Genomic DNA, 22,400 nt, shown 5'->3' with positions numbered 1-22,400 from the left:
ACTTGCTACAGTGCTATTGGGGTAAGATGGGATCTAGATGTCATCTAAAACCGACATTTCCTAATCCAGATTGAGGTAAAATAAGACAGAGTCAGCATCTGAAACAGAAATTACCCATCAAGATTGGGGTAAGATGGGATATAGTTACGGTCTAAAATTGACATTTTCTGATCGTGTTTTAAATAACTAACAACGCACTTATGGAGTCGCGGGGCTACGGTTATAATAATTCTGTGGATTTTCGATTGTGCTTGCAGAACAGAATTTTAAAGTGATTTTCGAGAATAAGAAAGAATAGAAAAAACAACAAACTGGAAAAGAACACGATATTCATACGAAGCATACAAATCAATGGCACTTGGCAATGTGAAGCTTGCTGAGTATTTAATACACAACAACAAAAAATAATGCAAAAAATCTCATAAAATAGAAATACCAGGCACATTTCACAATGGCGGACCAAATACATCTAGTAACTGGGATCAGAAACGAAGTCGCGTCACAAACTGAGAATCCGAAATAAATTTGAATTTGAGGGGAGTTATTAACCAGGTAATAAAATTCAAGTAAATTTCTTAGCAGTATTACTCGGGTCAAACAAACTCTCTCGGTTTTTTGCTCGCATGGTCCGTATTGTTTGTTTGCTGAAGGTCTTTTGAAAGCCTTTTTCTTGAATTTGAGGTATGCCCTGAACATTGTGGGAATTCTTCTGTACTGTTTGTTTCCATTAACTGGTCATCATCAGAAGAACAACAACTTTCTCTATGCGGATTCTGAAACTGCGTAATAATAATAACATGGTGCATTTAACACTTTCTGTATTTTTTAAGGGGATAAATGAAATGATGATGTTTAAAAAAACATGGTGTTAATAAAATAAATAACGTATGATATTTAAAAAATTGAGAAAAATTATTGGATTTTAAAAAAATAAACAAATTAAGGTAAGTTACACTAAATAAAATGGATGTTAAGTTACACTAAAAGTTGTTCAAAACAGTGGTACAAACCAGTGATTTTCCAAATGCATGTTGCCTAGTGTGTTCGATGGCTTTTTGTGTAAACATGGGTTTGTCGAATTTGTATTCTGCAGACTGGAGATCAAATACAAAGTAAGATGAAATATATACACATAATATATTATACTAAACAATTAAAAAATGCAGCCACTTCAGTTTTAAATGATTTAGAATTATAAGACAGGAATAAGAAATACTTAAGACATATTGAATTGAAAGTTTCATAAGATGTATATATATATGTTTAATATATATATATATATATAATTCATCATATATAATGTTAATTCAACTGATCTTTAACTCAACTCAGCTTACATAGTATTAATCTTTTTTAAAAAAACAAACAGCAATTTCATAAATAAAACATATATATTACAATATATATATTTGTTTTTTTATGATTTTAAAAAATATATACAATATCTTTTTATTTTTTATAACTTACAATATCTGCCATAAGAGGATCATCAGGGTTTGGTTCTGACATTAGTAGTTGTATAGTTGTTAAGATGGAGCCAATGTTTAATGATGGCTTCCATGCACCCTGGTATAATAAGATTTGGTTCAAGAAAAAAAAGGAAACTAAAAGGTGTCCAGTGTCTCAAAAGTAAGAGGTTGTCTAGTTTATAACACAGTCAGCTTGATTTTTAATTTTATTAAAAGTTTTGTTTTATTGTTTTTTTAAAACTTGTTTTATACTTATGCAGCGTCGACAGTAGTTATAAGTTATAACATACTTATTTTGTTTTATACATCTTGTGCGTGCTTACGAGTTACTTTATAGATGATTATTTTGGGGGAGATTTTCTTTATTTATTTATGGCCCAATTAAGACAAAGCATAACCTGTGTTGGATCAATTACCATTAAGTCTTGCCGATGGACACACTAACACAAATGTCCTAATGGTAGCATCGACAAGACTTGAACCCACTACCTCTAGTTTACAGGCCATTGCACCACCCATTGTACCACAGTATCAATATTAAACCCTGGAAGTATATACATTGTTTATATACCTACCTGTGGAGGCATCTTTAATGTATCCAGACATATCCTACCACCACTATCAATGTTAGGGTGATATATAGGGGTCATGAACCTTGCTTTTGGAGGTTCGAATGGATATCTATCTGGGACAGAAACCTCTATTGAAAATATTCCACCAGCATAAGGTGTACCATCGCTTCCAATTATTTCTGAAATAATAAAACACAATATAGTAAGTAGGGTGGGGGGGAGATGGGACACTTCTTTATTTATTTTCTTGTTGCATTAGGTAGTAAACAAAGAACATTCAAAAAATTATAAAACTGTATCCTCACGACTTTTACTCACAGTTGTTAATTGTTTAAAAAACGATCAGGATGTTTAAACAATATATGTGCTAAATATTAGGTCTTGTCTTCCCCTACTCCACTAAATGAACTAAGGCAATAGGAAAACCTTGTCCCGTGTTAGAAATTGACTTGTGCCGCCAGACAGGATTAAACAAGTAATGATGAAGTAAAATGCAGTGGGTTCCATACAACACAGATATTTGTCAAAACCTGAGATCTTTTGGCAAAAAAGACCAGCAAAATGAGTACCAGACCATTTCAAGGATAAAATTACAAGATATAAAACAGAAGAAAAAAACATACATATATATATATAATTTTTATTTCAAATTAACTAATGAGCAATGTAGAACTACTGTGTATACTAGCCTTTTTTATAAGTTGAATAAAACACAAATAAATTTATGAATCGAATGTAACTTTACTTATAACACAGGTGTTCTGTTTACAGCTCGTGCCTACTTACGAGTTACCACATATGTAAATTAGTGGGTTGTGTTACTTATTGTGCCTCACATGATAATTAAACTTACGTGCATGGATTACATTTATTTGGTTTTCATCTTGCCAGCAAGATATTCCCGGTGAAGGATTTTGAGCCAACATATGTAACTCGCGTTTTAATCGTAAACTTCTTTGCATTTTAAATTCGAATATACTTACCTGTATAGAAAGTGGACAAAAAGTTAATAAATAGTAAATATTTATAAAACAATTGAATTATCTTTTTTAACTTGTCATGGTACTAATAATAAGAAAAGGAAATTAGACAAAAGATTCAATACCAATACTCAAGAAAATAGAACATAAATAATCAATAATAAATATATCTATATGGATTTTTTGTTATTTCTGATAGATAGTATCATATAAAAGAAAGAACTTTTCCTACAGCAATCAATTTAAATGATATGTGACAACACGTCACTGAAAGTCAATAAATAGTAAATATATTCAAATAAACAATTGAGTCTTTTGTTATTTGTTTTGTTATAGCACTATATAAAAAAGAACTTTAACATTTCCTACAGCAATAAATTTTTAATTGAAACATACAAACGCATGTACAAATAAGCAAAATAATTGTTAAAATTGAGGTGATGCTTTAAAAATTTTTATTTTTGAAAGTTAAATTTTTGTTGAAACATTAACTATAACTTGAAGTTTTATTTCATCATTTTAATCTCAAACTTTAAATAGGCTTTCAAGTTTCCATCTTCAACTTGTTCATCTATTAGCTTAAGTGCCTCTTCTTTCCCTTTATCTGAAGTTTTATAAAATTTCATCAGTTTTTCAGCGTGTTGAATCCATATACAGTTGGCGCATCCGCTCATACAACAAGTTCCCATGGGTGAAGGAGGTGGTTGACTGGAGCTACAAAATCTCCTTGTGCCTAAACTTGTTTTTAAGAGAGTTGGCAAAACTCTCCACAACTTGCATGGTACCACACAGCGATAAAGATTGTATACAGCCATGTTAACAGATAAGAGTGCGCAAAATGGGAATCGCATGGTGTAACTCCTGTCTTCTACAAAGGGAATTTAATAGCGATCGTTAACGTGATATAGTAAAGTAACTTGAAAGCAGTTCTTCTCCACTATGAATGTCTCTTGTCGCAATCAGTGCAACACTTCTAACAAAGTTAAGTTGAGCCGTGCAATCAAAGTTTATGTTCGGAATAAATCTATAAAGATTTCTGGGAAAATCTTGAGCAAAATCAAACTCCTGATATTGCACATTCGCTGGGTTTGATTTGTTGTGATTATTTACATACTGACCAACGTTTAATGGGCATGCAAAGCTTCTTTTTATCCAACTTATATCGCAAGCCTCAAGGAAACCAATTCTGTCTCTATTCGAACAGGAGGTAAAAACAGATTTTGAAATACCACTGTCTTTCCCATCAATATACAGATTGTCCAAGCACTTGAACATGAACTGATTACCAAGAGATTGGAAAAATTTTGAATCGGCCGGCAAGTAAACAGTTCCGGGATATAAAGCAACAACTTGGCCTTTACTTACAGTTCCTTTGGATACAAACACACCAGTACCAGCTTCTTTTATACTGCTTGACTTTTGCGCTATCTGAAACCCGCAAACATTTTCTACAACATGGTTCGCATTGAGGCCTGTCTCTTGATTCTTTTCTAAAGCACTGAAAATCACCTGTAACTGTTCTAAAATGTTTTCGTCAGAGGTCAGTTTATTTTCCGTTACTGAAATAATATCTCCTCGTTTCAGGTTTAGTGCCAGCCACGGTAAAAAGCGGTATTTATAAGCGTTCCAACGCCGAATTATTTGTTTTACCTTAGACATACACGCAACTTACAGCAACATTTACCGCCGAATTATTTTCACCCCAAACAGATAGAATGTACAGTTTAGCAGTTTTACCTTACGCGTACGGTCCCGCCCATACTATTTGCAGAAAGTAAGGCCAATGTTAGAAAAAAATCGTTTTTTAAGGCTTATATATTATTTCATACAATTAAAAAAAATCACTAAATTAAAAGCAAAGTCAAGAGCCAATCTTTGCGAATTAAAACAAGTTAGCGTATTTCAACGGTGTGTTTTTTTGCCAAAAAGTACTGACTTATTAAATCCACCTTTGCAAATAAAGCAAAAAATACAAAAATGGGTTATACATGTGTTAATGAGTACGAGATGAAAGAAACAGCATCAATATTGGTAAACACCAAAACCGTCGTATTTATATATGGAAACACTGGTACAAGAACACGTGTTTGAAAATTGGTCGGTGATTCATTTTCCAAAAGACGCTCGGTTAGGTGGTTGCTTGTCACAGAAAGGTGTCTTTAGGGGAAGCGGTGAAGGTATGTTTTTTAATCGAAATGTATTACATGTAAACGAGACCTATGTTACTCTATGATGTACCAAGGCATTTGTTTGACAACAAATTTAGTGCTATACGCAAGTTTTTTGTGTACCGCACAACAATTTAATTTGAATGATTTTTTATATACCATAACGGCTGAGAGTATATACATACAACTGAAGACAAATTACAAGGCACATCCTAAAAAAAGCCTAACGTTTATTACATTTTGTTTCAGTGAAATTGTAAAATACAGATGTGGAAACCATTAAATTGCCCATGAAGTCCGGTAATTCTGCCGCTGGTGAACAGTGAAAATTTTGGTCTCGACATGTACCTTAGGTCTCCATGATACCCACTGTATCAAGTTGAGGTATGTTGAACGTTGTTATTTTCAGTTTCCTTAACTTCATCCGCATTTTTTTCACTCTATGATGTTATTAGGCATTTGGACTGATTCTCGGACCTTAACAATGTTCTGCAAGTATTTTGTGGTATCATTGTTAATTCAGAGACCATATGATTTTATTTTAATTACTGAGAGTGAAATCCTAAAAAGTTAGAATTAATTTATGTGCACGGATTGCAGTATTGTAAAATTAGTATACATGTATATATAATTATATTACCTGTTTACAGGGAGAACATGTCATCTGAAATACTTAATGTGGAGATTTGGTGTAAATGCTGGGTTGTTCACCAGAACAGAAGATGTGTTACTATCATAACATGATTGAATCGTTATATCTGTTTGTAAAAAGCTTGTGGGCCAGCTTGGTTTGCATTTTTGTTAATCTTATGGTACTCTTGGAGAATGATGAAGGCTTCAATTATATGTTGATATGTATTGGTTTAGGTGTAATAGTTAATTTCTCAAACAATCAAAAAGTTACCGATTAGATGCCAAATGAAACCCTACTGTGCTACCTGCGTAAATATATATAGAAACGGTACATGCCGTTTAATACCGATTCTGGACTAACATCCGTATCCATTAACAGTGGGGTGGCCCAGAGTCGTAAAAACACCGAGTAGTCCAACTGCCGTCTTTGTGTGTTGAAAAGAGAGAAAAGGCGGTGACTTTCGCAATGAGTTTAAACGAACTTGTTGAGTTTTATTTGCGATTTCCTTTTGTGGGAAGGCGTAAAACAGCTTCTATTTACCTTACCAAACATTGTTTTGAAAAAATATATAAATTTACCCCCATTAAATGACTAAAATGTCACAAATCAACCGCTTCTAATTCCTTTTTTTGATACAAAAAACAAATAACACATGTTTTTTACACTTTTCAACCTTTAAATTTGTTTTTAGGCCCAAGTTTTTCTGTAATTTACCGAAAGACCTGGATTTTCCCTATACCTACTGTGTTATTTTGGACCCAAATTGCCGTTCAATTTATCTTTTACGTAACAATGGGTTGGACTACTCGGTATTTCTATGGCTCTGGGGTGGCCCACCCAATATTTTTTTTAAATTGTACGTAATTTTATTTTTCATTGTAAACAAACGTTTGTGTGGCAAGAACTCGTCCACAAAGAGATGTAAAAGTAAGGTAAGTTTATTTAATCTAGGGTATATGCCGCAGATTGATGGTTGCCATTTGCTTTATTCATAAAATACAATATCACCTACCTTAAACATCTGTTCAGTTTAATATACAGGCAGGTCTGAATTACTTTTACCAAAATGATCGAGTTTTGTATATGCCAAGTCCGCGCGTTCGGTGAACTGACGCGACTTTTCACTGTTAAAACGGTATTTACTGTTTTGTGCCATACAGTTCCTCCTACTTTCTGTTTAAATAGGGCAGTAGGAGCGTTCTCATACTCCCGGTGTCTTCAATTGGTCTGTACCAGAGTCTGTATATAAACACGTACTTTAATGCTGTTTGTTGAATAAAACGAGTTGTCAACCTAGCGTCTTTTTCACATGAAGCTATACAAAGAATACGGAAAAAATTTTCCGCTAGGAGGCGATGACAAATTCGTTTCTCTATTCTATGGGGAGCAGTTAGTTTCACGGTTTATACACATAAGATATAAACCCCTAACACTAACCCCTAACCCCAAACTCGTTAAACAAAAAAACTTTAAAAAAAAATATAAAAAAGTATTCCACTGCGGGACTCGAATCCGGTAAAAATGAAACATACAGAGTTTACGACCGCTACACCACAGACTCGAACACAACGAAAGAGCGTATATAACCGACCTAATGTGGGAAATATGTTCTTACTAGTGTTTTATGTATTTAGAAAGGTATTTTTATTATTTAATTAATTTGTTTTACATTATTAACACTTTGTAGTGCTGTTTTGTTTGTTTTTCCGTATTTTTTAATTTAAATAATTACCGCCTCTAGCGGAAAAAATGTTCCGTTTTCTTTGTATAGTCCCATGCACTGAGCTGTGGTATATACAGCTCAGTGGTCCCATGTGTCTTTTTCGCATCTGTTTCGCGGGAAAAAGGCAGTTGTTGGGGAATAACCCATTCTGCGTAAAAAAATGTGCGAAGCATTTCGTAAAGTAGTCCGTTATATACAAGGTATGGAAGACTGGCATGTTTCTGGTAGTGACGGAGAAGACGCAAGTGATTATCAACCCGATCCTACTACAATTGTCAAGCTGTATAATTTAATTAACAGTGGAGAGGTATAAGTGTACTATAATGTATTAAAAACTATTGTTCTAATTCTGCAATCGCAAACACGTTTGGTATTATCTATTACGAAAGATAGAGTATACGTTTTTATCCTTTTATCAATTGTAGTAAAAAATCCTTTAATTACGGTATGTGCTAGCCCCTATAACTGCTAACACAAAACTGCTAAACTCCTTTTACCATGAACCCCTAACTTCTAACCTCCAACACTTTTAACCAGCCTAATTTGTAAACGAGGATTCTTCCCTAGTGCTCCTTTTTTTGTGTTTAAATCTATGTTTGTGTTTTTGTTTGAAAGCTGCCTCCATTGCAAACGTTTATCCATCCACGGGATAAACTTCAGACAAAGGAATTACAAGTTAAGCAAGAATCACCAGCATTATTAAAGTCCGAATCAATTGAAACCAAAACCTCACCCTCAGAACCAAATGAATTTGATTTTGATTCCCAATCTACAGCTTCTGTGAAAAGGTTATAACAAGTTTCTACCAGGGTTGTTTACTCTTTACTAGCGCCACAACAATTAATGGCAATTGTCCTAATCTTATGATCTATTATGGGTTGTCTAAATTATCAGTGATATATAAAAAAACTAAAAGTTACTTACCGACAAATAGATATACATAGCAACTCGTTAGTGAGCACTAGTTGTGTGAAATAGAACATCCATGTATAACGTCTATTATCACCTCGCCACAGAAGATAAATAAGTTACATTCTTTCATTAATATGAATTTCATAAATCCAGGTTTACTCCAAAAAGAACACCGAATAGACCGCAGCAAAAAAAGGTTGCCAGAATGGACAAAGTTTGTTCAAACATTTTAAAATATAAAAAGCTGGATGAAGAACAAATGCAAAAAGAGAACAAAGAAACCCCCTAATACCTATCCAAAAGTTCAATGGTGGAATAACCATAAATATCACTTAAATCATTTATGTTATGCTGGCTGCTGACATATCATGTACAAACAACTGAATATTATCTGATGAACAACACAGATAGCATGAATATATAACTTTGAAACATAGAATGTATATAACTTTGGATCATTTATGTTTAGCTGGTTGTTTTTCTTACACTGCATATCATATACAAACAACTGACTAAAGTTTGATAAGATGCACAAGACAGATAGCTTAAATAATTAAATATATATTACTTTATTTTTTACTTCGCAAATAAATGAAAAAATAAATGTTTTATTAACCCACAATAATGATAGTGCAACAACTTTTCTTAATTTTAAGGATTGTAAAATTAACTAGCTGTTAAAAACATCCCACGAAAGAGAGTGCTCATATAATGACATAACAGAATCAAGTGGAGTGGTAACAGTGGATAATGTTGGCAAACTGTAACACTTGCTCTCCACTATCACTTTCTCCTGAATCAAATCCGGTGGAAACAAATCCATTATTTGTATTTCTTCTGAAGGACCCAACTGAAATAAAAATGTTATGTAAAGGGGGTGGCCTACTACATTTTCGTGTTGAGTTTTCTGTCCATTAGTTATTCTTTAAAACCATATCCGATTAAGCATACTACACCTATTAGTTATTGGATTTACGATTTGTATTTTTTCTAAGTGACCTAGCTAAAATAATAATTTCGTGGAAAATAAAACCGAGTGATTTATACAATTTAGTGTTAAGTTTTCTATTTGATATTCTTTAGGCCATGTCTAAATTAACAAACTGTTGTTTATTTGTATCACACTTTAGTTATTGGAAACAAATCCATAATCTGTATTTCTTTTAAAGGACCCAGCTAAAGTAATATTTCAATAGAAAATTAAAACAAAGTGATTCATAGTTCATAAATTTATGTGTTAGTGGTTAAGTTTGGTATTTTTAATTCCTCACTGCCAAATTAGCATTTTGTTTATTAATATCACACTTATTAGTTATTACACAAACCTTTGTAAATGAAGGACGTTTAATTCTTCGGAACTGTGTGGTTGCAGCTATATCACCTGATGAGACATCCAAGCTAACAAGGTTATTATACAAAACCTCATCAGGGTCTATATTTGTGCCTGTAGCTGCTTGTGTGGATATGTGGGCCTGGATGGAAAGTACTAACAGTTAAGTAACAAATTAAAAATTTGTTTTAAATATATACATGTTTACTCATAGATCTCTTCTAGTAACAAATTAAAAATTAGTAATATATATATATTCACACGTGTATTTATATATCTTGTTACAGGTAATAGCTGTTTTTACCAACACTAATTGTTTTGTATTTTAGAAATTCTGTAATTTAAAGTCTGTAAAGATCTTGTTTAAGACACATTGCAACACAACGGTGCATTTTTATCGAAGTAATAAAAGTTTTTTGATGTATATAGATTATGTAAGATGATACTTTAAAATATTAACATGACCAAGAAAGTATCAGTTTAATATTTTCATTCAACTTACCCTTAAATTTTTATCATCTTCAAGCTTTTTCTTAACTGCTGTTACTGCATCGAATTCTTCTTCTTGTAGTTTCTATAAAGAAGAATGAGTAAATGTAGCATAAATACTGAAACGTAAAACAATGTAAATCCAATATGTAACCTGCAACTCTTGTCCAGCAACTAAAGATGAATGATACTTTGACTTTTCCAAGGGGTTGCTTTTTTCTTCCAAGTTCACACATCTGGATGCATGCTCATGCCTCATTAAACCAGACTTTTTCTTTAAATAAGGCTTGACATTTGGGACACTGACATCACTTGACATTGAAGTGGATTGAATGGTGATGGGAGGTAACTCCTTTCTCTGAGTAAGTTGGTCAATTTTAACTTGCACAGGTGTTGTTTTTCTGTGGCCTAATAAAGGCGAGCGGGATTTTTTCCCAATTTTCATACCTAACTTGTTTAAGCCAGATGGTGTGTCTTGATTAACTTGTAAAGATTCTTGATTCAGTCGTACAGTTTTACCTTTCATATCGCGTATAACTGATGTAGAAGACTCTTGCGAGTCCTCAAGCGTAAACTGATCATTTGAACTGGAGAACAGTGATGTAGACGTGCTTTCACTTGTTGTAGAATCAAATGTCTGTCCAGAACCAATTGTTATATCAGCTAATGGGTTGCGTTGAGTATACAAAGCAGCATTTGTGCTGAAGTCTAAAGTTTCTTCTTTCGAGGATGTGGATGTATTTTCGGATTGTTCTGAAGTCGATACACTGCTCTCTTCATCATTTGGAATATTGAACCTTACTTTGTTTTTGCATGATTTCACCAAAGGTGATGTATTGGCTCCTGCGAGGTTGCTTGCCTTGGTTACTTTTAGCAACGTGTGAGGTTTTTCTGGAGTAAGTAATAAAGTTGGGTCCGGCTGAAACGAACTTATCCTTGTCGGAATAAAATCCAACTCCCCCTGTTGAGCAAGGACTTTTTTCTTTTGCACGTCATCATAGATAAAACCATCCTCCGCCATCTTAACTGGTCCTAAAATTTTGCAACGTTACTGAAATTATTATCGAATTTTAAAACGCGTTAAGATATGGTGGTAGTTACGCAAATATGGTAAAATCTTATTTTGAACGGGAACGTATCACCCGCTGGTCTCGTAAGTAAATTACACTTGAGGTCACTAAAGAAGCCAAAAATTCGTAAGTTAGTTCTATCTCTAGCTGTTTTATGCTTTTAATAAGAAAATTTGTCTTTGCCAACAAAAATACCGATCAATTGTCGCAAACAACATAATATCCGTTTTAAAATTGTGCACCAAAGTAAAAATGTCGTTATTTTCAAATAAAATCGCTTTACGCGTATATTTCTTTTTCGTGCTGCGCGATAAACTTTTAATAAAAGCGGAGAGTTGCACAAAATAGCTGCTAAACTGTTATTAGAAATCAAAATCTGCACCGTCTTTATGAAATGTTTCCCTTTTGAAACGAAAAAATCTTTACTGTGACGTCACAACATACACCAACGTAAATTTACTCAACCGAACCGTAACCACACAACTCATTTACAAATTTGTGTTGTTGTGTTTTAATCGGCAGGGTTTATTTTTGTATCATTATTTTTTCGTTAGCTAAAAATGTATGAAAAACGTGTTTTTGTGGAAAGTATGGCCACATATCGTTATATTTTTTCCAAACAATTGAGTATTGTGTAATGAGTGAACGTCACATACGTTTGTGAGTTTGTCTGGCGCCGTTGCACAGTTAGCGCGCATGTTTGTAACGCAGAGATTAAGGGTTCGAGGCTCAACTCTGCTACCACTTTGGTCTATCGTGCCCTAGGAAAGACACTTTACGCCAATTACAACTAGGGATTTCTTATGGTTGTTGGTTGTCTTAGTTATCAGTCATATCATTTACCTAAATCAACAAAAAAACATGGAGAATATTTTCTACTACTACTAGTAGTAATAAAACCATAATATCGTGTTAATAAACTACACTTCTTGATTTCACTCTGTTTTTAATATTTTAAAATCCACCAAAATGCTTATTTATATAACAGGTGTGGATCTGTGGAAGTAATAATGGATATTTACTGGTTATTCTTCTGGGTTCTGCTTGCAATATGTGTTGTGTTATACATGTATACTCGTCAAGTTGTTAATGTAGTGGAAGATGGAAATTTTCTTTCATTTCAAAAAACCTACATGGTTGTTTACCTTCTGGCGATGGGTAGGTGACTTACACGGCTGGGTATATTTTTCTAAGCCCACTGATTTATCCGAGGATGCTAGTGAAGAATCCTCTGCTGATTAGGCTGTTGGATAATGTTAGGCATTGATAATTGGGGGTTATTAGTTAGGGCATAGGGGTAAGAAGTTGTTCAAGGACACTAGTGAAAAATCTTCTGGTACATTACAGATTAGGTTGGTGGAAAAGGTTGGAGGTTGGTAGTTGGCGGTTAGTGGTAATATGGGTTAGTTGTTAATAGTTACACTTAGCTGTAAGGATAAAGTATGGAAAGGATTCTTCAATACTACCTGAATTTATATTGGGATTTGAGGATACTGAGTTTAAATCTCAATCCTGCCACTGTTATGGAAGTGCATAATGTTGATCTTAGGCTAATCAGACTAATGTAAAAACTAAGTGTCCAATAATTGGTTATTTAAATTTTTTATCATAAAAAAATAATAATAATCAACTTGTGTCAAATGTTGTAGTTGATAAGCAGACAAGTGGTGTATGGCATATTGGCATAGTACAATTGTGGGGTGACATCGGATGCTTTTCCACTGCATATACTACCCTACCAGTATAAACTAATATAAACCAAAAGTAACATTAGTAGAAACAAGTTTTATTCCTTCACTCCTAATATATACTGATAGTTGCTTTATAGTCTTATAACATTACAATGCTTTCCAGGTGGTGATTGGTTTCAAGGTCCCTATGTTTATGCATTGTATCAACATTACGGTATGAGTTCTCACCAGATAGATATTCTATTTGTTGCTGGATTTGGGTCAAGTATGATATTTGGAACATTTGTTGGCTCTGTGGCCGATAAGTTATAAGTTTTTGTTAATTTAAATTTTTTATATTTTAAGGCAAAATTTTTAATATATTTTTTTTTGAATTTTTTTAAATTTTTAATATATTTTTTTTTGAATTTTTTATAATTTTTGCATTACAAACACTGCCAAACAATTTTTTAGTTTGCATATTGTAATTGTAGCTTCATGGGAAATCTATTTTTGGAAAGAAATTTAGCTAAAAAGCTGGGAAATACGTCCAGTCGTCCACCTTTTACTTAATAGAAGAAAAACTTAATCCAGGGCATTAATAGAGTTTGACAGATGGTTTATGTAACTGTCTACACTGCCTTACCCTTTTATAATACAAAGATATTGTTTTGTAGGCTGTATAACTATACAGATTATTATTTGTGTTTAATTTAATTGTTCTTTTATTTGTTGGTCAGTGGTCGTCGATTCAACTGTGTTCTGTATGGAATTTTGTACATTTTATCTTGTATTACTAAAGTGAGTACAAATCCTTCTGTTAGAGTTTTTTAAAAATTGTTTTCCTTAAGCTGTATTACCCAAAATAGCTAACGAGGTTTAAATAAAACATGCTTTGCACAAGTTTAACAGCCTAGCATGTACCTTTTAATTTTATGGACATGAAGTCCGTTTTAAACCTTATCTGTCTCTATTTATTAAAACAGTTGGCAAATTTTAACTAAGGCAAGATTTAATAATCTATATATATATATAATTATATTGTGTTTAGCATTTCCCACACTTTACCATTTTACTGGTTGGGCGGTTTTTGGGAGGTATCGCTACTTCTATACTCTACAGCGCGTTTGAATCTTGGTTGATCTGCGAACACCATAAGGTAACAGGAAGTAATAAATAATTGGTAACAACAGCTGAGGATGCAGACTTAAGTGTTGTGTTGCTTTTACACAGAGAGGATTTAATGGAGATTTGCTTGGAATCCTTTTTTCAAGAGCTACGCTTGGCAACTCATTGACTGCAATATCAGCTGGACATATTGCACAGGTGGGTATGACAATGACATAATAAATATAAAGATATATTGTAATGTGACCCTACTCAAATGTATATTATAGCACTAAAGTGATTCTATTCAAGGATATATAACTCAAAAGTGACCCTATTCTAAAAAAAGGCAGTCTGGAAAAGGTTCCAAAACGCCATTACCAAATAAGTATGACAAAAGAGCTTGATTAGATCTCCAACTTTATTTGTCTACTCTATAAGTGTTTGGAAGAAATTACTCAGTTACCGACAGAAGATGTTTTTGCCTTTATCACTAAATCTTTGTTATAAGTTATGCAAGTACACTGTACAACATTATTAAGTTATGAAAATTTGTTTGGAAAATTTAAAAATATTATTCTTCACTCACAGACATTTGCTGATCGCTATGGATACGTTGCACCCTTTGATTTATCCATAGTCACACTAGTCATGATGATAGTTGCCATCATGTACACGTGGAATGAAAACTATGGAGATTCTCAGTCAACCATTACAGTGAGTTTTGGTAAAGCTGCTGAAGCGATAAAACAAGGTAAAAACCCCTATTCATAGTTGAGCAGTTTCCCTTTTTGTTTAAGTCTCTGTGACTTTATGACCACACCTGTACCCCAAAATAGCCCTGGTACGGTTACACTGAAATTTATAACACTGTGAAAATCGATTTGTTCTTTTCTCTTAACTAAGTCTGAACTCATTAAAAAAGAATAATTTTCTTGGTAAAAAACAATTTTAGACTTGGTGAAATTTTATGTATAAAAATTAAAATTTTATGTATGAAAATCACCAAGTATAATTTGACCAATAAGTCAGTATATTCTGTTTATTTCTATAAAAATTCTATCATTAACAGATCCTAAAGTGTTAATGCTTGGATTGGTGCAATCATTATTTGAGGGGGCCATGTACACGTTTGTGTTGGAATGGACACCAGCTTTATCAAATCCCAACTCTGATAAAAGTATTCCACATGGTCTGATATTTGCTTCTTTCATGGTGGGTAGTATGCAGAACACATATATATAATCGGATGGTGTGGTAGCGCATTGGTTAACACAGTGCTCTTCAACCTTTTTTGGGTTGGTGAACCCCTAAAGTTGTTGTGACGAACTCATGCACCTCTGATTACCTTAACGAAAACTAATGACATTTCGCAATTTCCAGTGATGCAAATATATAGAATTCATATTAAAAAAATGTAGGAAAGTGGCTATGTTTGTTTTGTAATGGTCAAAACTGGTGTATGGAATAAAAGCCCTGTGTTATAACGACTGTCATTGTCCTACCATGTGAGGATAAAGAAAGTTACATTCCTTCATCATTCATGTCATTCGTTTCCTCTTCATTTGTTTATTGGTAGGTTGCTGTTATGATCGGTTCATCTGTATTCAAACTTCTAACCAAAGTAAGGACAATTGAATCCTTCATGCGCTTTGTTCTCCTGATTGCTGCCATGTCGCTGGCTGTACCTGTAGTTCTACCAGATGTAAGCATATGTTCTTAACTATCTAGTACTATGGGGTAAGACGACACACCTTTGGCACACAATATCCAGTATCATGATCGTGCTTTAAACAATTAACAACAGGGAACAGGCTATGGGAGTTTTGTTTTACAAACCAAGTATAATAGCAACAGTTGTATTATTTAAATATTGTTTGTATTATTTACATTATTTATTTAAAATATTTAAGTTTTAAAATTTTAAATATTTAAAATAAAAGTATTATTAAAAATATTGGTTGTATTATTTACATTATTTATTTATTTACAACCAATATTTTATAGAATATTTAAACACTTTGGGCTAAGAATACAAAATTTAATGCAGTTGTTACAAGTTAACGCAGCTTACTTCAAGTATCTATTTTCAGATGCATCACTTTGCTATGTGAAAAAGAAAGTCTTTTTGCAGCCATGCGTAAATAATTCATTATGTTTTCCTAAACTAACATTGTTGTTTTCCACAGCACACTAATGTGGTATTCATGGCGTTTTGTGTGTTTGAGATGTGTGTTGGTATATTCTGGCCATCACTTGGTACTATGAGAGGTTCCTATGTTCCTGAACAAGGTAATTTATTTATACAAATGTATCGAAACTTGTACAGAATACTGGGGTACGGGGAACAATAATTTATGTGGGGGAAAGGGGAGGAAATCTGTCTCCTTTTCAATTTAAACAACCTGGAAAAATGACTAAATCTTTTAAAACTAATAAAAATTAAATCTATATTTTTGAAAATATATTTATATTGGCTACGACTTTTGACTTGTGTTTAATCGTTGACTTGCATATAAATTAAGAAATGTTAAGTTACTGGTAAAGAGAAAGTATGCTAAAAGCAAACATCCGAGATTTGCTTCCTAAATAAAAGTAAAAATGATTTTTACCTGATTTGAATATCCTCAGTGAGATCTACAGTAATGAACTTCTTCCGTATTCCACTCAATCTGATTGTTATAGTTCTGTTGATACAGGTAAAAAAAACTAATGTACTAAGTTGTCTACAGTAGTAGTTAGTGTACCTCTAGCTCAGAGGGTAACAGTTTGAGAATTGACAATTCTATTCTAATATACATCCAAAAAAATAATCACTCACAAAGTTACTAACACATACACGGTTTATATAAAACAGTTATGAGCTGTTTTGGTTTTAAAAGGCCATTTCAAGGGGGCTGTGTACATCCAAAAATTAATGACCCACAAAGTTACATACATGGTGGTAACGCATGCACAATGTGTATAAAACAGGTTAGGGATTCCATCAATACAATTTCATCAAACTTAAAAGAAAGGTTTAACCTTTGTTTTACACAGAACTTGAAGATAAAGGTTGTTTTCACATGTTGTGTTTGTTTCCTTCTTCTTGCAACAGTTTGTCAGCATATTCTTCACAGGTATGTATGTAGACAAGAGTATAATAAAATAATACAACATATATGTATATTATAATAAATATAACAGCCTATAGACTATATAGGTTATGTCCCTCTATTTAGTATAGACTAAAGAGGGCAAAAACTATAATACAACTTATAACCACTAATACAGTTAAAGATTTATATATTTTATTATTCATTTTTATTGAAATATCAGTTGATAAAAAGTATAAAATTTAAATAATGTTAATACAGTTCAAGACTATATTTTACCCCTTTCATTTTTATTCAAATATCAGTTTACAAAAAGTAATAAACTCAAGTAATAAAACTGTTTTTAGATTTGCTTCAAAACTTCCTAAAAAGGAAGTTTCTGAAGCAGAAGATGAGAAACCCATGTTAGAAGTTTAAAATTTTTAGAGAAATTATTTTAAAATACACATTAACGCATTTTATGAACTCGCATATCTGCTATGCATTTTTATGTAGTGCCTTTTTTGAACTGATTCACATTAACAAATTCCAGCATTTAAACATATTTAAGAATTCTGTATCATAATGGTTGCGTTGCGTTATATTCGAGTGATTTTGAAGGGTCTGTTGGAAAAATTCTCTGGCAGGCTGTCATGATTCTTTTAAGTCCCTGAATGAACTTTCTTTGCGTTTCATCGTTAAGCACATGAGCGATTTGTTGTGAGAAAATTTTCTCTCTTCCTGTACGGGCATGGATCCCCACCATTGTGACACCAATTGGCCATGGGGCATTTCCAATTGCCATTTGAAGATATATTGCACTTGCCTTTGTAAAAAAGTAATGTTGTAAAATGTAGTGTTGCTTGTTAAAACCAACCTAGCGATTAGCGTTATAATAAATATATGTTTCTGTTTCTTTTTTGTGTCAATTTATGTAAAATGCGGTGTTGCTTGTTACATGTTATACAGATATTAACCTGCTTAGCGCTTAGCGAAATATTACTATTGAATACAAATGTTTTCTGTACCTTTACATAATCCCTTGTAAGAATATGCTTTATAATTCCCGAGAGATATTCCAATATGTCGGTTGCCACAGTTTTATTCTTCAATTGGTTGAACAAGGGGCTTAGATAGGTTTGGGTTTGACGATGAATTGCCGACTGAATTTTCCATTTTCCTTTCTTGTTTTCTTCAGGAATTTCATTCAATTCTTTTGCCCAACATTTTAATAGAAACTAAAATGTAAGTTTATGTAATGTTATTGCATTTTAAGCAGGTAAGGTATATAGAACTACAAAACATGTTTAGTTGAACTGTCTACCATACATACCTTCATTGTTTTCAAGATGACGTCACAATCTTCATTGTCATTTCCACGACCAAGATTCTTGGACAATTTCTACCAAATACAAAGTCTTTTTATATAAATTAATAAAAACAGGATATAGTAGGGTGGGGAAAGATGAAACACTTTTTCATGTTATATATAACAAAGGTGTCCCATCTTATCCCACATTACATTATGTCTTAATTAATAATATGCAGGAAAGCAACCACAATTTCAACTGTATGTATATTGTAATGTTAAGATAATACCTGCAAAGATTCCAGCGTAACATCATCATCTAGTGTCTCAACTGTCACATTCTGTCCCGAGTTTCCCACTGTTTGTTGTTTAATCATTTCATCAATATTTTCTTGTTCAAGCTGATCTAATGCAACCTGAAAATGAAATCTAGAGTTAGTTGGTTGTTCAGTAATGTATAAGAAGTTTTGTGTAATTAAATAAATGAATGTTACTTGCTTTATCCTTACGTAGCTTGAAAACAACAGTCATTATAATACAGGTGTTCTGTTTCATACACCCGGTACCAGCTGTTAAGTTACCATGTATGTAACTTTGTGAGTGTGTTTTTTTCGGTATGGCTGACAACTTACACAAACCATTATGGACAATTTGGTTAGAGAAAATACCATTAACTGTCTTGCACAAGAACACATACGCGATACACCCACAACGGTAGCTGCGACGAGCCTTGAACCCATAACCTAAGTGGCTTATACCAAGCCATGGTGATGGACAATTAATGCCTACTTTAAAATCATTTCTCAATCCTTTGTTGATATCAGGTGCCATGATCTCCAGTTTTCTAAGTCGTTGAAATGCCTCATAATCAGATTCCGCAAAAAGACGAATTGGTTCACTTCTTTCTCTCAGTCTCTTTACAACCTGAAAAAAGTAAAACAGCTATAAGTACTTAATTATGAAATCGACCTTCTAAACATTCTGTTACCATTCTCTAAAAATGTCTAAAACAATGGAAAATGAACACAATAGAAGAAAATTGTAATAAAAACAAGAGTTGTGGCAAGAGTTCATGGGCACTCTAGTACAGATGCACTCTAGTATAGGTTAATGGTTCAAACCTTGCTTAAATACCGGGTCATTGTCAAGGACCTCACTCACATGGTAGAATGTCATAGAAGATTCTTCACTATTACCCAAAATTTCAAACAAAAATGTATCAATAAAAAATCACTTCTTGTCTTGACAAAGTCATTGGTAGTTTTCCTTCATCCAACCCTGGTGTCAGTTCATCACTTGGAGATTCTTTAACAGCAGAAGTGCTGGCTTCAGGTTCCAACCTTTTAACGTTATGTTTTGCTTCATATTCCTCTCTTTCCTTTCTTTCTAAATCTCCTCTTTTGAAATATTTCTTTTGTGGCTGCATTGCATTAAGAAGAAAATATTAATTAGTATATGGTACTGTGGGGTAAGATGGGACATTATTAGCACATAATATTGAAGTATCCGAATTGTGTATACACAATTAACAACGGTTTATAAGAGTCATGAGAATACAGTAATTTTTTGAATTTTCTTTGTTTATTACCAAATGGGACGAAAAAAAAAACTGTGTTCCATCTTCCCTTATGTACTTACATGATGCAAACTTTAAAAAATCAGTTATAACTTTAATGGCTTTATAACATAGTTACACCACATAATTCAAAGTGGAAACTTACGTTTAATACGTTTTTATTCTCAATAACTTTACGTTTACGATCCACTTCAGCTTTTAAAATCGCAGCAAAGTCCATGATTTGTAATGTACGTATGATCTAATGAAGCAGTTCGACACAATAACAACAAACAACCTAATAAGCAAGCATGTGTGAATCAGAGTCGTAAAAACACCGAGTAGTCCAACTGCCGTCTGTGTGTGTTCAAACTAGAGCAAAAGCGGTGACTTTCGCAATGAATTTAAACGAACTTGTTGAGTTTTATTTGCGATGTCCTTTTGTGGAAAGTCGTAAAACAGCTTCTATTTACATTACCAAACATTTTTTTGAAAAAACATACAAAATTACCCCCATTAAATGACTAAAATGTCACAAATCAACCGCTTCTAATTCCATTTTTTGACTTTTTTTGATACAGAAAACAAATAACACTTGTTTTTTACACTTTTTAACCTTTAAATTTGTTTTTGGACTCAAGTTTTTCTCTAATTTACCGAAAAACATGCATTTTCCCTATACCTACTGTGTTATTTTGGACCCAAATTGACCAAGGTGATCCTAGAATACAGATATTCTAGCGGCCATTTTCGATACCTTCTACTGGTACCACTAACCTAAAATTTGGACACTGTACTAACTAGACCCCAGCGGTACTGATTCTAAAATGAAAAATTTAAAATTCGAAAAAATATTAATTATGAATATTAATATTCGTCATAAAAACATATTTATAGAATTTTCTCCCGATCCAGCTTCGAAAATGTTATAGCGCTAAGTGATACCTAAAATATGAAACATTATTTTCTTTAAAAAAGTGCGGGGATAGATGTTAAATATAAAAAAGTATGATCATAACTTGAATCATATAAATATTATATTTTCGATTTTTTTTGCGAAAATATAACTTACGCATACAACTATGTAGGTCACTAGCATGATATCCCCATCGAAAAAAAAATTAATTTCAACTTTTTTTTATAACTGAATATTAATATTCGTCATAAAAACATATTTATAGAATTTTCTCCCGATCCAGCTTCGAATATGTTATAGTGCTACGTAATACCTAAAAAATGAAACATCATTTTCTTCAAAAAAGTGCGGGGAAGGGTTCAGAATACAAACAAGTATGAGGGTCATAACCCGAATCATACAAGTATTAAATTTTAAAATATTTCGGCGAAAATATAACTTACGCATACATCTATATAGGTCACTCACATGTTATCCCATCGAAAAAAAAAATAATTTCAACTTTTTTTCATAACTGAATATTAATATTCGTCATAAAAATATATTTATAGAATTTTCTCCCGATCCAGCTTCGAATATGTTATAGCGCTACGTAATACCTAAAAAATGAAACATCATTTCCTTTAAAAAAGTGCGGGGAAGGGTTCAGAATACAAACAAGTATGAGGGTCATAACCCGAATCATACAAGTATTAAATTCTAAAATATTTCGGCGAAAATATAACTTACGCATACATCTATGTAGGTCACTAGGATGTTATCCACATCGAAAAAATAATTAATTTAATTTTTTTTTAAAATTTGAATATTAATATTCGTCATAAAAATATATTTATGGAATTTTCTCCCGATCCAGCTTTGAATATGTTATAGCGCCACAAAATACCTAAACAAAAAAGTGCGGGGATGGATGTTAAATATTGTGGAGAGTATTAATTACTCGAATTTCGGGTTATTTACGGTTATCCTATCCGTACTTACGTACCTGGAAATATATCAAGAATTTTAATTTATTTGTTTCAATTAATAGCCTACAAAAGATTGTTTGTTCTTGAAGCCTCTAAGATTAGCGCCTTTTATTGATAGGCTCGATCGAATTGTCGCAGACAATAATGAATGTCTAAAGAAAAGGAAGATAAACCTGTTTGTTATAAAAACGCCTGAAGTAGAGGTGCAAGGTCGCTTTCGCCCATTTTATGATAATCTTTGCACCTCCGTTATTTAATTTGCGAATGTGTTCATCTTTGGCATTTATAGAGTTTTAACGTTGTTGGCAAGGTCCACCAGAGAGGAGTTTTGTGTAGTTGTAATCCAAACACTTTACTCTTCTACTATTTTGCAAACTGATACGATGCAGAATTAATAGAAGAGTAAAAAGTGAGGAATAGTGACCAAACATTTAGTGANTCCTCGTGTCTGTTC

At 32.8% G+C, this 22,400-nt stretch overlaps 6 protein-coding genes across 6 annotated transcripts; 2 read left to right on the top strand and 4 right to left on the bottom strand.

Moving 5' to 3' along the window:
* Positions 1–244: 244 nt before the first annotated feature.
* Positions 245–3,058, bottom strand: LOC100176962 (ubiquitin-conjugating enzyme E2 T-like). The gene is made up of 5 exons (XM_002130016.5): positions 2,895–3,058; positions 2,045–2,220; positions 1,468–1,566; positions 1,011–1,094; positions 245–779 (listed from the first exon to the last, which is right to left on the bottom strand). The coding sequence occupies exons 1-5, from the start codon at positions 3,001–3,003 to the stop codon at positions 594–596; spliced, it is 654 nt and encodes a 217-aa protein (XP_002130052.1). The 5' UTR covers positions 3,004–3,058; the 3' UTR covers positions 245–593.
* On the bottom strand, positions 3,025–4,785 carry LOC100187191 (SET domain-containing protein 9). The gene has a single exon (XM_002130068.4). It carries the CDS (start codon positions 4,678–4,680, stop codon positions 3,916–3,918), a length of 765 nt encoding a protein of 254 aa, XP_002130104.1. The 5' UTR covers positions 4,681–4,785; the 3' UTR covers positions 3,025–3,915.
* Positions 4,786–7,642: 2,857 nt separating this feature from the next.
* LOC100182426 (PAXIP1-associated glutamate-rich protein 1) lies at positions 7,643–9,142 on the top strand. The gene is made up of 3 exons (XM_002124427.5): positions 7,643–7,853; positions 8,162–8,334; positions 8,612–9,142. Exons 1-3 carry the CDS (start codon positions 7,707–7,709, stop codon positions 8,745–8,747), a joined length of 456 nt encoding a protein of 151 aa, XP_002124463.3. The 5' UTR covers positions 7,643–7,706; the 3' UTR covers positions 8,748–9,142.
* Positions 9,012–12,340, bottom strand: LOC100179293. The gene is made up of 4 exons (XM_002129871.5): positions 10,432–12,340; positions 10,291–10,362; positions 9,784–9,930; positions 9,012–9,308 (listed from the first exon to the last, which is right to left on the bottom strand). The coding sequence occupies exons 1-4, from the start codon at positions 11,296–11,298 to the stop codon at positions 9,129–9,131; spliced, it is 1,266 nt and encodes a 421-aa protein (XP_002129907.1). The 5' UTR covers positions 11,299–12,340; the 3' UTR covers positions 9,012–9,128.
* On the top strand, positions 12,340–18,228 carry LOC100181613 (molybdate-anion transporter). The gene is made up of 12 exons (XM_002129793.4): positions 12,340–12,505; positions 13,202–13,346; positions 13,758–13,818; positions 14,069–14,176; positions 14,251–14,343; positions 14,716–14,878; positions 15,197–15,339; positions 15,704–15,829; positions 16,314–16,416; positions 16,756–16,823; positions 17,164–17,243; positions 17,567–18,228. The coding sequence occupies exons 1-12, from the start codon at positions 12,358–12,360 to the stop codon at positions 17,634–17,636; spliced, it is 1,308 nt and encodes a 435-aa protein (XP_002129829.1). The 5' UTR covers positions 12,340–12,357; the 3' UTR covers positions 17,637–18,228.
* On the bottom strand, positions 17,503–20,389 carry LOC100183985 (pre-mRNA-splicing factor 18-like). Its single transcript, XM_002129748.5, has 7 exons — positions 20,229–20,389; positions 19,742–19,927; positions 19,297–19,431; positions 18,798–18,923; positions 18,532–18,600; positions 18,227–18,436; positions 17,503–18,024 (listed from the first exon to the last, which is right to left on the bottom strand). Exons 1-7 carry the CDS (start codon positions 20,301–20,303, stop codon positions 17,779–17,781), a joined length of 1,047 nt encoding a protein of 348 aa, XP_002129784.1. The 5' UTR covers positions 20,304–20,389; the 3' UTR covers positions 17,503–17,778.
* Between the last annotated feature and the right edge of the window lie 2,011 nt (positions 20,390–22,400).

This window comes from Ciona intestinalis, unplaced genomic scaffold (assembly GCF_000224145.3).
Source record: "Ciona intestinalis unplaced genomic scaffold, KH HT001093.1, whole genome shotgun sequence".
In the NCBI taxonomy this organism is placed as follows: Eukaryota; Metazoa; Chordata; class Ascidiacea; order Phlebobranchia; family Cionidae; genus Ciona; species Ciona intestinalis.
The sequence above is the reverse complement of the archived record's forward strand: the minus strand, read 5'-3'. Positions and strand labels throughout refer to the sequence as shown.

What these genes read in the sequence shown, in the direction of transcription:
- LOC100176962 (XM_002130016.5), bottom strand. Translation starts at nt 3,003, where the DNA reads ATGCAAAGAAGTTTACGATTAAAACGCGAGTTACATATGTTGGCTCAA. An exon ending in AATAAATGTAATCCATGCAC is followed by an intron (nt 2,221 to 2,894) that starts GTAAGTTTAATT and finishes TTATTATTTCAG; the next exon opens with AAATAATTGGAAGCGATGGT. An exon ending in ATGCATTTGGAAAATCACTG is followed by an intron (nt 780 to 1,010) that starts GTTTGTACCACT and finishes ATTATTACGCAG; the next exon opens with TTTCAGAATCCGCATAGAGA.
- LOC100187191 (XM_002130068.4), bottom strand. Translation starts at nt 4,680, where the DNA reads ATGTCTAAGGTAAAACAAATAATTCGGCGTTGGAACGCTTATAAATAC.
- LOC100182426 (XM_002124427.5), top strand. Translation starts at nt 7,707, where the DNA reads ATGTGCGAAGCATTTCGTAAAGTAGTCCGTTATATACAAGGTATGGAA. An exon ending in ATTTAATTAACAGTGGAGAG is followed by an intron (nt 7,854 to 8,161) that starts GTATAAGTGTAC and finishes TTTGTTTGAAAG; the next exon opens with CTGCCTCCATTGCAAACGTT. An exon ending in TCTACAGCTTCTGTGAAAAG is followed by an intron (nt 8,335 to 8,611) that starts GTTATAACAAGT and finishes TCATAAATCCAG; the next exon opens with GTTTACTCCAAAAAGAACAC.
- LOC100179293 (XM_002129871.5), bottom strand. Translation starts at nt 11,298, where the DNA reads ATGGCGGAGGATGGTTTTATCTATGATGACGTGCAAAAGAAAAAAGTC. An exon ending in TTGCTGGACAAGAGTTGCAG is followed by an intron (nt 10,363 to 10,431) that starts GTTACATATTGG and finishes TCTTCTTTATAG; the next exon opens with AAACTACAAGAAGAAGAATT. An exon ending in AAGATGATAAAAATTTAAGG is followed by an intron (nt 9,931 to 10,290) that starts GTAAGTTGAATG and finishes CTTTCCATCCAG; the next exon opens with GCCCACATATCCACACAAGC.
- LOC100181613 (XM_002129793.4), top strand. Translation starts at nt 12,358, where the DNA reads ATGGATATTTACTGGTTATTCTTCTGGGTTCTGCTTGCAATATGTGTT. An exon ending in TACCTGTAGTTCTACCAGAT is followed by an intron (nt 15,830 to 16,313) that starts GTAAGCATATGT and finishes TGTTTTCCACAG; the next exon opens with CACACTAATGTGGTATTCAT. An exon ending in TTATAGTTCTGTTGATACAG is followed by an intron (nt 16,824 to 17,163) that starts GTAAAAAAAACT and finishes TGTTTTACACAG; the next exon opens with AACTTGAAGATAAAGGTTGT.
- LOC100183985 (XM_002129748.5), bottom strand. Translation starts at nt 20,303, where the DNA reads ATGGACTTTGCTGCGATTTTAAAAGCTGAAGTGGATCGTAAACGTAAA. An exon ending in TGACTTTGTCAAGACAAGAA is followed by an intron (nt 19,432 to 19,741) that starts GTGATTTTTTAT and finishes TACTTTTTTCAG; the next exon opens with GTTGTAAAGAGACTGAGAGA. An exon ending in GATTGAGAAATGATTTTAAA is followed by an intron (nt 18,924 to 19,296) that starts GTAGGCATTAAT and finishes TTTCATTTTCAG; the next exon opens with GTTGCATTAGATCAGCTTGA.